Consider the following 14,460-nt stretch of genomic DNA (forward strand, 5'->3'; position numbering starts at 1 on the left):
TTTGGGTAAAAGAAATCACCTGATGATCAGCCTGCTGGGGATAAACTTCACCATATTTAGGTAGACCTGTCTTCAGAGAGTAGGCATAATCTTTTACTGGATCCATAATTACACCTTTCTAACCTGGTAGAACATGCTAGAGTTTATTTTCTCTCGGCATAGCACTCACAAACATCTCCCCTGCAATCTAGAAGTTTTGGCACATTTTTAATCATAACCATTTACTTTCCCATACTTATTCTTTCCATTATTTGTTCTTTAATCTACTCATTACTTTAGGGTTTCATTGTTAAATCTCCATTTTGGTCTGTGTTTTTGTTTGTGAACCTTGGACTATTTCTGTTGTGTTACAGTCTGTAAAGGATATATTAACTACTTCTCCCTTTTTTACATTTGTTTCCAATATCTCTGTGCCAGTTTTTATGCAAGTTCTATGTGGTGCTGATATGGATACAAATGGTGCCAAAAGGGTCATTAAGGGTCACTTTCCCAGGCTCTCTGAGTGGTTTTGAAGGTCATTCTGTAGCCCATCCTGTAACTTGAGGGTATCCTCATGCCCTTTCTCCCTTATCTTGAAATATCATGCAACTTATACCCAAAGAATTGCTTTTGTCCCACTTACCCTGCATTCCCCATCCTGTCATTTATCTTTCTCATTCCATGTCACGACAACTTTTTCTGATCTTGCAAGCCACCACCTTCCTCACCTTGGATTTACTTGATGTAAAATATTTTTCCATATCCTCAGTCTTGTTTTTTAATGTCTTTGTTTTTTAAATATGTTTCTTGAAAGCAATAGATCAATTTGCATTAACCATTTAGTGTCTTAGAGTTTGTGGCCTTGGGTTTTTTCTCAAGGCAATCTATGAATTGTTTCAATGAACATTTAATTGTCTATTTTTAGAAATTCTGAGAGACTCACTTGTGCTAGTGTATTGTTAATGTATTTTTGCACAGTGGGAAGATCTTCCCCATTCATTAATAGGCCCATGTGACCTGCTTAAATCACATGGAAGCCTGAGTCACATGAGTCTGTGGTGGGAAGAGCTTGCTGAATGAGTGGATCAGGAAGGGTAGAGCAGAGCTGAGAAGAAGCTGGACACAGCAGTTAGAGCTAAGGGAGAGAGAGGAAGCAGGCAGTGAGCTGTGAGTGTCCATTTGTGGGATGACCCTAGAAGGGGAAAGGCTTGGGAATGGTGGTGCCCCTGAATTATTATTGTTTAGATTTCTTTGTTGCTCTGATGGACTTCACTTTCTGGTGTTTAAATAATATTAATAGCCATTGTAGGTGCTGTGAGTATTGCACTGCAGCTACAGTTAATTCTTGCATTATGATGTTAAGCAATTTTGTCCAGTCATTTTCTTCTGGGAAATATATGATCTTTAGATCTTTTCTATGTATTTTAAGATCATTAAGATCTGAATGTATTGCTTACAGAGTAAGCATATTTTCTTTTAATTTTACTTGTTTTACTTCTTCTATATTTTCCTTCACTTATATATATTTGCATTACCAAAGTATTGTTTTGTCTTTTATTTGTTTCAGTGAGACTTGCCATTGCCAATTCCAGTTTTTCTATTCTGCCCCTAGTTTCTGTTTTTTAGGTTATAAATTCTGCTCTCATAATTCTCATTTCTTTTTTGAACCACTCAAGAATAGCATATATTGATCCCACATTCTCCTTAGATTCCAGAGTCCTGTCATCCAAACTCTTGATCATTTTCTCTTGTTTTGCAGTTTTAATGCATTGATGCTTGAACTCATTTACTAAATCTGGAGGTCATTTTTCTTTCTGCTGTTAATGTTTCACCTCTTTATTTATCTGTTTGTTTTCAATGTCTTTGAGTTTTTGTTGTTTTCCTGAGATCTTTGATAATTTCAATCATCCCATGCTGGACAATTAATAATATACCAGCTTAAATTTTTGACTCAAGTGACTTTTGGATGTGTAAAACTGCCCCATCTAGATACTGAGTACTGTTGACCTGAAAGATTGGCTAAAAAAGGCAAACAGGATACATAATATATAAATTCATATTGCCTGTTCCCTTAAAACTAGCAGGTGCAGGTATACACAGAGCCAGAAAAATTCTGACTGTCTAATTAAAGAATGAAAAGCCTTAAATGCATTTTAGAGCAATCTCAACTCAGGAAGTCTATATCACTCAAATTTCTGATCTCCATATGTGTTTAACTACAGTATGAGAGAGGAAGTTTCCTAGTTGAACAAGTTGTAAATACAGTAAGAGAAGACAATTGACAAAATGTCCATTGGAATTACAACCCCAGAATATCTGTCTTTCCCCTGTATAGTATATGTCCATAGGATACCAAGATAAGAAAAGTTCCACTATTCAAGATAGCGTCTGGTCCTAGACATCCTGTCCTTTAGTGGTTACAAATAAGAAGAATATTCCTGGTCAGCCTCATCTGGTCCTATAGTGGCTGATACAGGAAGGGGCATTCTCAGGGTTTACCCAGAGAACAAAGAAGGGCATATCTGTTAGTCCAAGGTTCCTCTTCTGGTTGATTATTTCAGGTTTTGGCTTTTACTGGGGTTCAAATCATTTTAAATGATTATCAATACTTTTTCTCAAGCTTAGCAGAATGCCACCCCTCCACACACACACACACAACATGTCCTATCCCCTCTTTCTGTTACTCAGTTCTTTGGCCTGACACTGGCATTTCAGATAGCTGCTATGCATGCTGGTGCTACAGGATGGATTTTTTTTTTTAGTTTGGGTCTCTGAGGCTCAGAGGAGGACGGGGTATGAAATGTAGTATTGAGCTATATTTTAAGCCCAGAAATGTGCCTCACCTGTTTTTATTTGCTCCTTGGTCTTCTACAGAAATCTTTTATAGCAAGATTCTGCCCACAATGATGTTAGCTGTGTAGCCCCAGTTTCTGTGGTCTGTAGCCCTGCAGAGGTGGCTGGCTATCTGTCCTGGTCCTAGAATTTCTACAGTCTGGACCTAGGATCTCCACAGCTCTCGAAAGAATGATGGGTGTGTGGGTGTAGGTAGTCAGCTAATATAGCCTCACCTTTAATGTGGGAGATAGGAGAGGGGTGCTGGATGAGCTTACTCTAGAAGGATTTTTGAAACCCTCTTTTGGATTGAAGGTGTCTGAAATCATGAAGACACCTTAAGTTTCTTTGTCTTTTGAGCATAATTTCTGTTTTGGAGAGGTTTAAGAGATGAAAGAAATCATCTAGTCCTCCATCATGTTTATGATGTAACCGGGACCCCTGTAACATCTCAGTGCTATAGTGGGGCATCTGAGTAGGAATTTAGAGGTGCTGAGAAACTATGCAGCTGAAAATTTTAATACATCTCCATATATAGGTTTCATGACATACATGCATATAAATATATGTATATATGTAATAGGGAATGGCATATGTATAAAGTGCCACTAATGCAGCTCCTCATGTTGAAAAGGCTCAGAGGAATCTACTTTCAGGAGATTTGTTATGATTTGGAAAATGGAACTTCCTCAAAGCATAACAGTAGGCATTCTATAACTGGTTCTGCTCTGATAACTGCCTGGTGGACAGCAGCCTCTTTGACTGCAGTTGTAAAAGCAGAACTAGAGAGACACCTTCAGAAAACCTTAGTTGGCCTCTGCCTCATTCTTTTTGGCTGCTCACATTCTTGGTGGATCTTTGCTCTTGATGTGACTACTTCACTGATGGTATCTAGTGGGATATCGTTGTTTCTCAAGAGACTTTTGGCCCTTTCCCTCTGAGGCCAAACTGGCACTATGAATATGGGCTTCAATTCTTCACCTACCTCAGCATTTGTTCTTTTGACTTAATTAAGATTAAGAAAGACGTCTAGAGTCTTCATCTTTGTGAGTTTTAAAATGTCAGGAGAGTTTGATTCTTGGCGTCTGAGATTTCAGGAGTCAAAGTCGATGCTGGGTTTTGTTGCCCATTAGGTATCTATTGACAAAGCTGATGCAAGGACTCATCTATCAGTCATATGACATCTTAATAGTTAACTTGTGGAATGTGTGATGTAGAAACTGTGCCAAGAGTGAGCCCTTGAGGGTTTGTGGACTGACACTAGTTATAGAATGTCTAGGCATTACCCAAGGTCTCTGTGAGATGCTTCAGGAATGGGGAACTTGCAACTTCAAGGCCACATGTGGCCCTCTAGGTCCTCAAGTTCTGCCCTTTGACTGAATCCAAACTTTATAAATCCCTCTATTTATTTTGTGAAGTTTGGATTCATTCAAAGGGCTGCTCTAGAGGACTTAGAGGTCCACATGTAGCCTCAAGAGTGCAGGTTTCCCACTCCTGGATAGATTATCACAGTTCTTCTAGAAGCAGGTTCTCCAGTCAATTTCACATGGAAAGTTACATCTGAGATTTATACTAGTCCCTATCCCAGTAATGTACACATGTAGAACATTCATATTCATATTTAAAATATCTTTTCTTATTTTACTTTAGGTTGATTACCTGAGAATATGCCTTTTACCAGGGTGCCTATTATAAACAGATTTGGAGTAATATCAAACTCTTATCATGAAGAGCTTTTGAAACATAATTCAAAAAGCACAGCTGAAGTAAATATTGAAAAGTCAAGGTAAGTTTGAAATTTAAAAACCTTATTATTTCTTGTGTTGTAAAGTGAGTCATTAACTCTCCATATAATCAAGTTTTATGAGTTACTCTCCTAATAGGTATGGTCACAGGATTCAAGAAGGGTGGATAAAATATTACTCATTTTTCATTTGAAATTCAAGAACTAAAATGATCATAAAATACTTTCTTTTATATGAAATACTCTATAAACTATATAAATGTCTTAGTATTAAGATTCTTTATTGGATGTTTCACTTCACTGTTTCAAAATAATAATAATATATTTATAAAGACCATGCACTTATAACTTGTGTTTGAATAGCTAGAAGAGACTTGCCAGTTCTAGACTATGTAACTCTGGAACTTTCTATGACAATACATACTTAGACAATTATTATAGGAGATAACTGTATATCATAAGATCATAGATTTAGAGTTAAAGGGGACCTTGGAGGCCATTTAATTCAACCCTCTGATTTTGAAAATGAGAAAACTGAGTCTGAGAGGTTAAAATGACTTGCCCAGGATTGCACAGCTAGTAAGTGTCTGAGGGAAGATTTCAGTCCAGGCCTTACTGCTTCCACATCCAGAGATTATCTATGATTTGTCTACTACTGGCCATGGTGATAAAGGAGTTGATCTGAGAGAAAGTCATTCTGAAAAGGGGGAGCTAGAAAATAGTGTCAGTGCCAACATAGGTGGAACCAACATGAAGGAGTAGCTAACTCACCTTACAAAATCAGATGTACCTGTTACACACACACACACACACACACACACACACACACACACACACACACACACACACACACACACACACACACACACACACCCTGCTAGTAACAGATCAGGAAAATGAGGTCCAAAGAGGTTAAATGAGCTGCCCATAGTCAAATAAGTAGAAACCATTGGGTGGGATTTGAAATAAGACTTCCATTCTACCATGGTTCCTTTGATCCAGAAATCCCATACACAACTGATTTGTGTTCCAGAGAGGTAAATGATACAACAAGTATATGTAACAACATTAATTGTATTAGCAAAGAGCTAAGAACAAAGTAGATGTCTATCACCTGGAGAATAACTAAGAAACTGGAGTAAATAAATGTAATTGACTATTACTATTTTGTAAGAAATGGTGAACATAAAAAATACGTAATCATAAGAAGACATTAAATGATGCAAAGTGAAGTACGTGTAACCAGGAAAACATAATACATAAGAAATCTAACAATATAAGTGGAACAAGCAAGTATGAAAAGCTGAAATTAATTAAGGTATCCTTATGATAACCAAAACTGACCCCTAAGAAGAGTATGAAATTTCACTTTTCTCCTTTACAGAGGTGTTGGATTGTGGAAGTGAAACACTGAATATGATTTTTTTCACTTTTACTCTAAGATTTATATCATATTTCTGTGACTGAAGAGTTGCTTATTATAACAGAGGATGGAGTTGTCACCTCTGGAATCTTTTGCATCAGTTATTGTTCAAGGTCTTCTGTACTCCCCTCCTCCAAATAGTCTTAAATTAGATGTATTTAAAGAAGGCATTTAGATAATTACATTTCCCCCTACAGATTCTCAGATATCTTTTCTAATCTGAGGTTTCATCTTTAATATATTAATACTGACATTTTTCTCTTTATAAGTATGCCACTGTTTATTAAAATATAACATACAAATATTTTTCTTACATTTATTTGTGACATTACATAGATATATTTTGCATATATATATGTATACATCTATATATAGATATCTGTATACCTAATATATATCTATTTTGATGATTCTCAAATCTATTCTGATAATTCTCAAATCTGTATATCCTGCTCTAACCTCTCTTCTGACTTCCAGTCTCCCATTTCCAGCTGCCTTTCAAACATCTCCAACTGGATTTTCAGTAAATATCTTAAACTCAACATGTCCCAAACTGAACTCATTATGTTTCTCCTTAAATCCTCCTGACTTTCCTATTACCGCCCAGGGCAATACTGTCTTCCTAAATCTTCCCAGTTCCTCAGGCTTGCAACCTAGGAGTTCTTCTTGATTCCATACTATCTCTTCTCCTCCTTCCCAACCCCGTGCTTGTCCCCATCCCATCCAATTTATTGCCAAGGCCTGTTGATTTCCACTTTGTAAAGTGTCTCAAATATGCCCCCTTCTCTCCTCTACCACTACCACCACTCTAGTGGAGGCCTTCGTCATCTCATGCCTGAATTATTGCAATAATTTGCTTGCAAACCTGACTGCCTCAAGTCTCTCCTCACTTTAATTCACCCTACATTCATCCACTGAAGTGATTTTCATCATCCAATTCTAAAGCTCCCATTTTCCTGTCACTTAGGAGGCAGAACTGGAACTGACCTTTAAAGTTAGTTACGGATTTCAAGAGACACAGTTGAAAAGAAAGAGCATTCAAGACATGGAGTGTTCAAAGGCACTAAGCCGTTTTTCTTTCATGAATTCTGTGAAATATTATATTGTAATAATTTTGAGGTGAGGAATCACTTAACAAAGAAGACTGAGAAGGAAAAGGAGATGAGATGGGGAACCCTGCTTAGAAAGATTCCCACTCTAAAATATTGAGGTAGACAACAGATTTAAAGATACCTTCCTGTCTTCACAATAACATTGGAGCAGTATATTCAGGGAAAAAAATAATTATGGTCCAGTTGGAGTTACCAAGAATGCAAGAAAAATTCAATATTAGGGAGAAAAGGGTAGAATAACAATGTCCACAGATTAGGGTCCTTCTCTGTGTGTGAATAATTTGTTGCTAATTTGGGGGGAGAGCTGAGCCAACACATGGTTGGCAATGGTTGAGCAGAAAAGAAGTGAGCTGCTTTTAGAGATTTGGTGTAACAGCACTGTATTTACCCATCTGGGTCAGAACACTCTTAAACATGTGGGTTGGTTTGATAAAAACAGTGGAAAAATTCAGAAGTTACTAAATGAAAAATGAGAACTTTCCCAGGGTTGGACAGCAGGATAGTTTGTCTGTCTGTAAGAAGACAATTTAACTCCATCAGAAGTAAAGTGCAGAGATGCAAGATTCTTTACTTAGTCAGAAGGCAGATGAAATTCAGTTTTATGCTAATAGTGACAATCTGGACTGCTTTTATGATGTCCTGAAGACTATAGCCAAAGACCTGTGGTGCATTTCTGTCAGTGCTGACACAGCCACATTGATTAGTAATAAGAACATGACCCTGACTGAAGTCTTCTGGGTTGTATGGCAAGAGAAGGTTTTACCCCATGAGTTCAAGGATTCTTTCAGTTATCTGTCTCTATAAAGGAAAAGGAAGAAGGTTGTTCTCTGACAGTCAGAGGATTCTCTCTCTTATTCAGTGCTCTCAAGATTCTTTCCAGAGTCCTCCTTAATTGGCTGGTCCTTCATCTGGAAGATGATCATCTACCAGAGAACAAGTGTGACTTCAGGAAGGGCTGGGGAACAGTTGATATGGTGTTTGCTGCCTGAAGAAATACCTGAAGAAACAAAAGAAAGCTCTGTACACAGTGTTCATTGATTTGACTTAGGACTTTGATACTGTCAAGAGCTTGTAGAAGATGATGGCAAAATTGGGTTGCCTGAAGGTCATCAGTACCATACCCCAGTTCTATGAAGGCATTCTCGTACGGGTTCTGAATAACGGACAATGCTCTTGCACTTTTCTTAGTCATTAATGGAGTGAAGCTGGGCTGTGTGCTTGCTCCCATGCTCTTTAGCATGACATTTTTATGATCTTGGATGCCATCAACAAGAATGAAAATGGCATCAAGATCAACTACTTATATAGATAAATTATTTAACTTGAAAATGCTATAAGCCAAGACTAAAGTGGACAGAGGATTGGTTCATGATTTTTTGTTTGCACATGCTCAGCCTTTGAAGCTGAGATGCAACAGAGCATGGATTGATTCTCTGCTGCTTATGCTGATTTGGCCTGATTATTAACCCTAAGAAAACAGAGGTTCTCCACCAGGCAGTACCACACTACCTATATGTGAAAATGTTGGTTACAGCAAATGGAAAAATTTTGAATTCTGTGAATAAGTTCACTTCTTTTGGCAGTATTCTTTCTAGGGATGTCCACGTGGATGATAAGGTTGATTCACACATTGCTAGAGCTAGTTTAGTGTTTGTGAGGCTCTGAGGAAAAGTGTGAGAGAGAAGAGGTTTTAGGCTACCTAGCAAACCGATGGTCAGTAGAGTCATTGTGCTGACTTCGTTGTTGTATACCTCTGAAACCTGAATAGTATGTGAGTACCATGCCAGGAACCAGAGTTGGTTGATTCTATTTGAATTGACTTAGGAAGATTCTGAAGATCATCTGCCAAGATAAGATACTGGATACTAAGGTCCTTTCTTGAGCTGAACTGCCAAGCATTCAAACTCTACTGCAGAAAGTGAAACTCTGATGGCCTGGCCATGTTGTTCAGATGCCTTTGAATATTTGCCTAAAAGACAATGCTACAGAGAACTCATACAAGGAGAAGTATTACAAGGTTACTCTCCATTTCTTTCTGTAGAACTTTGGAAGGAATTTTGAGACATAGGAGATACTAGTACAGGACTGTCCAGCATGGCATGCTGGCATCAAAGAAGGTGCTGTGCTCTATGGGCAAAGCAGAATTGCAATAGATCAAAAGAAATGTGAGATGCACAAATTTAGAGACATCTCCATTCCAAATGTTCACAGAGACCATTCTTGTCCAAGTTCTGATAGAGCCTTCCAACCTCATATTGATTGGATCATCCACAGTCTGACACACTGTACATTGACCCCAACATGATGATGTCATTTTGGTCCCCTTTCACTACAAAGGACAACAACCAGCTAATCAATGGCCTCTGGGATCAACCATAAAATCTTCTCTTTGGCATTCAAAGCCCTAGCCCCCTCCTACATTTCCAGCCTTCATACATCCTACTTCCTTCAATATAATCTTCAAACAAGTGACTCTAGCCCCTTTGCTGTTCTGTGAACAAGATCTCAACTTTTACAGGTAGCCTTTCCCAATTCCTCCTAATTCTGGTATTTTGCTTTAAAAAGACAAGATTCTTTCCTCCTATTTTTCCTATATGTAACCTTAGACACACACACACACACACACACACACACACACACGCACACACATACATATTTGGCTTGTTATCTCCATCATTAGACAGCGAGTTTCTTGATGGCAGAGACTACCTTTTGTCTCTTATTGTATCCCCAGCACTTATCAAAGTGTCTGGCACATAGTAAGCACTTAGTGATTCGTGTGTAAATTGGATTTAAGTGAGGCAGAGTTGCACAAAGTCGTCAGCCTCACTCTGTCCTCCAGAGCCATCATAGTCCAGTTGCAGGACAGAGTTAAGAAGGCTGACGATTGCTCAGGATGCAGTGGATGACCTTGGCAGCTTCGGTGTTTAACCAAGCTCTGAGCACTCCATATTGCCTGCTTCATCTGCCTTCATGGCCATTGGAACAAATTGTTCTCATCTGCCCATTCCACCAGAGGAAGTCTTCACATGCTTGGGGTAGACACCCTGCTAACTCACCAATCGGTTTGAAACCCCTTGGTTACCCTCAACCTGGTTTGGCCCATCTGCCAAAACAGTTTACCAAGGTGTGGCCACTGCACGTGCTGTAACTTCTTGGAGACACAGGTGAGAGTGAGATGGAACAGGGTGGATACCAAAGGTGGAAAGAACCCTGAAAAGGGCTCTGCAGCTATCACACCAAAGGTACTGGTCCTCCCTGAACACACCTTTGTTTATTGACTGATATACCTGTGAATTTACCTAATGGTTATTTCTAAACTGTCAGCAGCATGGAAGACTATATAGCAAATTCCTTGAGGAATTTAGTTTATGTAATGATCCATTTCATTTTTGCTCTTGTATCTTCAGTTCCTGCAGCATAGTAAGGGCTTAATAAATGCTTGCTGTTTGGGTCCTGTTCCTTTTTCACTGACAACTTGGTCTAGAGGTAGTCCACTCAGATTTTCTCAGAGTCGTAGTTTACAAGGCTAGAATTATATCTTTCTACTTGCTTAAATATTGCTAGTCTAAGTAATGAAAATTTTAGTTTCATACTACAACTCCCCATCCCTATTTCTTTAATGAGGAAAGGAGGGATTCAAACATGATATGCAGGTCTTCTGTCCCACCAAATGCCAGTTCCACAATGGACAGGGAAGTAAATAGCAAAGAAATACATTTATTCAGGTTGATAGCAAAATAGAAATCAGAAATAGTTTACATTAGATAATATATATCAGGTAAGAGTGATTGAATTTACTCTCCTCTTGGAAAGAAGACAAATCAGTTCAACCTACACAGAGAATTAGTTTCCCCAGGAGAAACTCTTTGAAGTTTCCATTGTGTAGCAATCTGTGGGTAAAGAGATGATAGAGACTTCAGCTCCTGTCACGATGTTTACTTCTCAGAGTCTTTCTCTCCTTTCATTGACCTGAAGAGAGTTTGGAATGACCATCGCTCTCTCTCAAAACTGGAAGCCAGAAGAAGCTGGATCTTTCTTTTCTCTCACCCTCCCCAATTCTGGCCCTCCTCTTATGCCCTCCTTATAGGCATAAGGTATTAAGTGAGAAGAATGTCTTATACAATTGCCTCTTTGAACCAAGGGTTACATATGTGATTCAATTTTTTAAAAAATATTTTTTCTAAAACTTGGAATGATTTACACAAGCTGATGCTAAGTGAAGTGAGAAGAACCAGGAGAACCTTATACACAATAACAAAAACATTGTGTGATGACTAACTTTGAAAGGTTTAGTTCTTCTCAGCAATGCAAGGACCTAAGACAGCTCCCAAAAGACTTATGATGGAAAATGCCATCCACATCCAGAGAAAGAACTGTGGAGTCTGAATGCAGATCAAAGCATACAATTTGCTCACTTTTTTCACTTTTTCACTTTCTTCTTTCTTGTGGTTCCTCCTATTGGTTTTAATTCTTCCTTATAATATGGCTAATGTGAAAATATGTTTAATATAAATATATATACTGAGGCTATATCAAGTTGCATGCTATCTTGGGGAGGGGGAAAAATTTAGAACTCAATCTTATGGAAGTGAATGTTGAAAACTGAAAATTAATTTAAATTTTTAAAGACCTAATAAAATATTTTTCTTGTATTAACATAATGTATAAGAAAGAATAGGAATGTATTTCTGATTCAAGATTACTACAAACAAAATAATACAATAGTTATAAAAAGTAAAATTTTTTAAAACTATTTTTTTAAATTACCTGATATTGTACCTAATGATAACCTTATATGCAGATGATATAATGAAAATGTCATTGTTATTTAAAATAATTTAGAGAGCAATTATCTTATCTTCATTTAAACTTTTACATACACATTGATAGATGCACAGACTTTTATCCATATCAAAGTGAATCTGCATATTCACATTCTTACAAAACAAACCAAATGTGGTTTGGATGACTTGGGACATTATCTAAAATCAGTAGTGTTTTAAGCATGTTAAAATGTTTTTCTTGTAATGTTTATCAATAGCTGGTCTAAAATAACTTGAATAACAGTCTTGTTTTTAAATTTTATTAATATTTCTCAATTACATATAAAGGAATTTTTAACAATTGTGTTTTAAAATTTTGAGTTCCAAATTCTCTCTCTCTCCCACCCTCTCCTTTTCTTAAAAAGACAAGCACTTTGATTTCATGTAAAATCATGCCAAAAACATTTCCATATTAGCCATTTTGGAAAGGAAAGCAAAAACCACCCAATAATTTTTTTTTTAAGTTAAAACAAAATTTTTTTGATTTACATTCAGAATTCATCAGTTCTGTCTTTTGAGGAAGATGGAATTTTTCATTATGGATCCTCTGGAATTTTCTTGGATCCTTTTTCACAGTTGATCATCCTTATTGCTCTTACTATATACAATGTTCTCCTGGCTCTGCTTGCTTCACTTTGCATAAGTTCATGTACGTTTTCCCAGGCTTTTCTGAAATCATCTTGCTTGTCATTTCAAAAAATTATTTAATATTTTGTTTCCTCCCAATTACATGTAAAAACATTTTTTAAAAATTTGATTTCCATATGTATTTTCTCCCTCTTTACCTTCCCCTCTCATTGAGAAGATATGCAATTTGATATATGAGTATCCTCTTCCCATGTAGGAAAGCATACAGTCTGGTAAGTGTGAAGTGGTACCTCCGAGTTGTTTTAATTTGTATTTCTCTAATTCGTTGTGATTTAGGGCATTTTTTCATGTGGCTGTGGATAACTTTGCTGTATTCTACTGAAAACTGCCTGTTCATATTCTTTGACCATTTTTCAGCTAGGAAATGGCTTTATTTTTCAGAGTTTGGCTCAATTTCCTATATATTTGAAAAATGAGGCCTTTATCAGAGAAATTTGTTGTAATTTTTTCCATTTCCTGTTTTCCTTCTAATTTTGACTGCATTAATTTTGATTGTGCAAAACCTTTTTAATTTCATGTAATCAAAATTATCCACTTTACTTCCTATAACGTCCTCTGTCTTTTGTTTGATCATTATTCCTTTGTCCATAGATCTGACAGGTACATTTTTCCACACTCCTCTAATTTACTTGTGATATCACCCTTTACGTCTAAATCATTTGTCCATTTTAACTTTGTCTTGGTATATAGTGTGAGATGTTGATCTATGCCTAGTTTCTGCCAAACTGCTTTCCAGTTTTCCCAGTAATTTTTGTCTGATGTTAAATTCTTACCCCCAAAGGCTTTGCTCTTCGGATTTATTAACCACTAGATTACTATGGCCCTTTACTACTGTGTATTGTTTATTATAATTTTTTTTCTGTCCTAGTCTGTTTCATTCTTACCCTATATTTTTCTTACTGCAAAAAAATCCTTATTTTTAACTGTTTGAATTAATCTGTTTAGTTGTTTGTAATTTTTCTTAAATCTGGAGTGACTGGGAATTTTTCATCTGTTTACAATCATTAAACTTACTTTATCTTCTAATTTTATGGCTCTTTTAATTCTAGATTATTGACCTAGTTGAGATTATTCTGGTAAAAGAAAAACATTTTTCCTAGGAATATGTTATGTTTAACAGTTTGAATTTGAGTATTTAGAAAACAATAATGATAACCATGATATTTTTTACTTGTTTAGAAAACCTTTGTTAGTCACAAAAGAGTTCATCAGGAAATTCAATGATACAGAAAATCCACAGGACAAGAAACTCTTACAGGACCAGGCTATTAAAATGCTATTTAGATGCAAGGTAATTTCATAGTGTTTATTTGATTTTCTTCTTCCATTTTGTGACAGCTTACCTATGATTAAAGCCTGGCAGAAACAGTTGGAATAATAATTTGCTTGTTTTCATTACAAATTGTCAGGAATAAAGATGAGAGAATTAAAGATTGTAACTAAATTGTTCAGTATCAAATGACTTATGCAAATTTCACAGAAATGATAACAGGATATAATCTATTAGTGGCATCAACTTAAATGTCCAAAGTTAAGCACATAACTTTTGTCAGTAGAAATACAGCACAAAGATTATGTATAGAATCGTGTTCACTAAATGAGGGTATTTTTGGTGGTAATAATTGCTTAGTTCAAAGAAGCAACTGGAAAAAGAAACTCCCTAATATTTAGACCATCATGTCTGTTTATCTGAGATTTATTGTTCAGTGGAAAGAACTATGGATATGAAGGTCTTGAGCTTGCTGCTTATCACATCATCCTTCTTCTCTTATCCATAATTTCTTTAACTTTAAAATGTGGACACTAAGCTAGACCTTTAGAAATGCTTCCATCTCTAACATCTATGACCCCATGACATATATAACAATGGCAATATTACAGTGACACTCTCTGATA

The 14,460-nt window shown here is 36.6% G+C and overlaps 1 protein-coding gene across 8 annotated transcripts in view; it reads left to right on the forward strand.

Annotated features, from left to right (window-relative positions):
• The window catches only part of TMEM232 (transmembrane protein 232), a 324,122-nt gene that overhangs the window by 28,628 nt on the left and 281,034 nt on the right, over positions 1-14,460 (forward strand). For 6 of the 8 annotated variants that reach the window (XM_072597246.1, XM_072597243.1, XM_072597242.1 and 3 more), the window contains 2 exons: positions 4,462-4,597; positions 13,744-13,855. In XM_072597246.1, coding sequence (XP_072453347.1) covers positions 4,479-4,597; positions 13,744-13,855 — 231 coding nt within the window. In that variant the 5' untranslated portion in view covers positions 4,462-4,478. Of the gene's footprint in view, positions 1-3,547; positions 3,699-3,721; positions 3,858-4,461; positions 4,598-13,743; positions 13,856-14,460 lie in introns of those variants that run through there. The other 2 variants (XM_072597245.1, XM_072597244.1) reach the window with 2 other exon arrangements.

This window comes from Notamacropus eugenii, chromosome 3 (assembly GCF_028372415.1).
Source record: "Notamacropus eugenii isolate mMacEug1 chromosome 3, mMacEug1.pri_v2, whole genome shotgun sequence".
NCBI lineage: Eukaryota > Metazoa > Chordata > Mammalia > Diprotodontia > Macropodidae > Notamacropus > Notamacropus eugenii.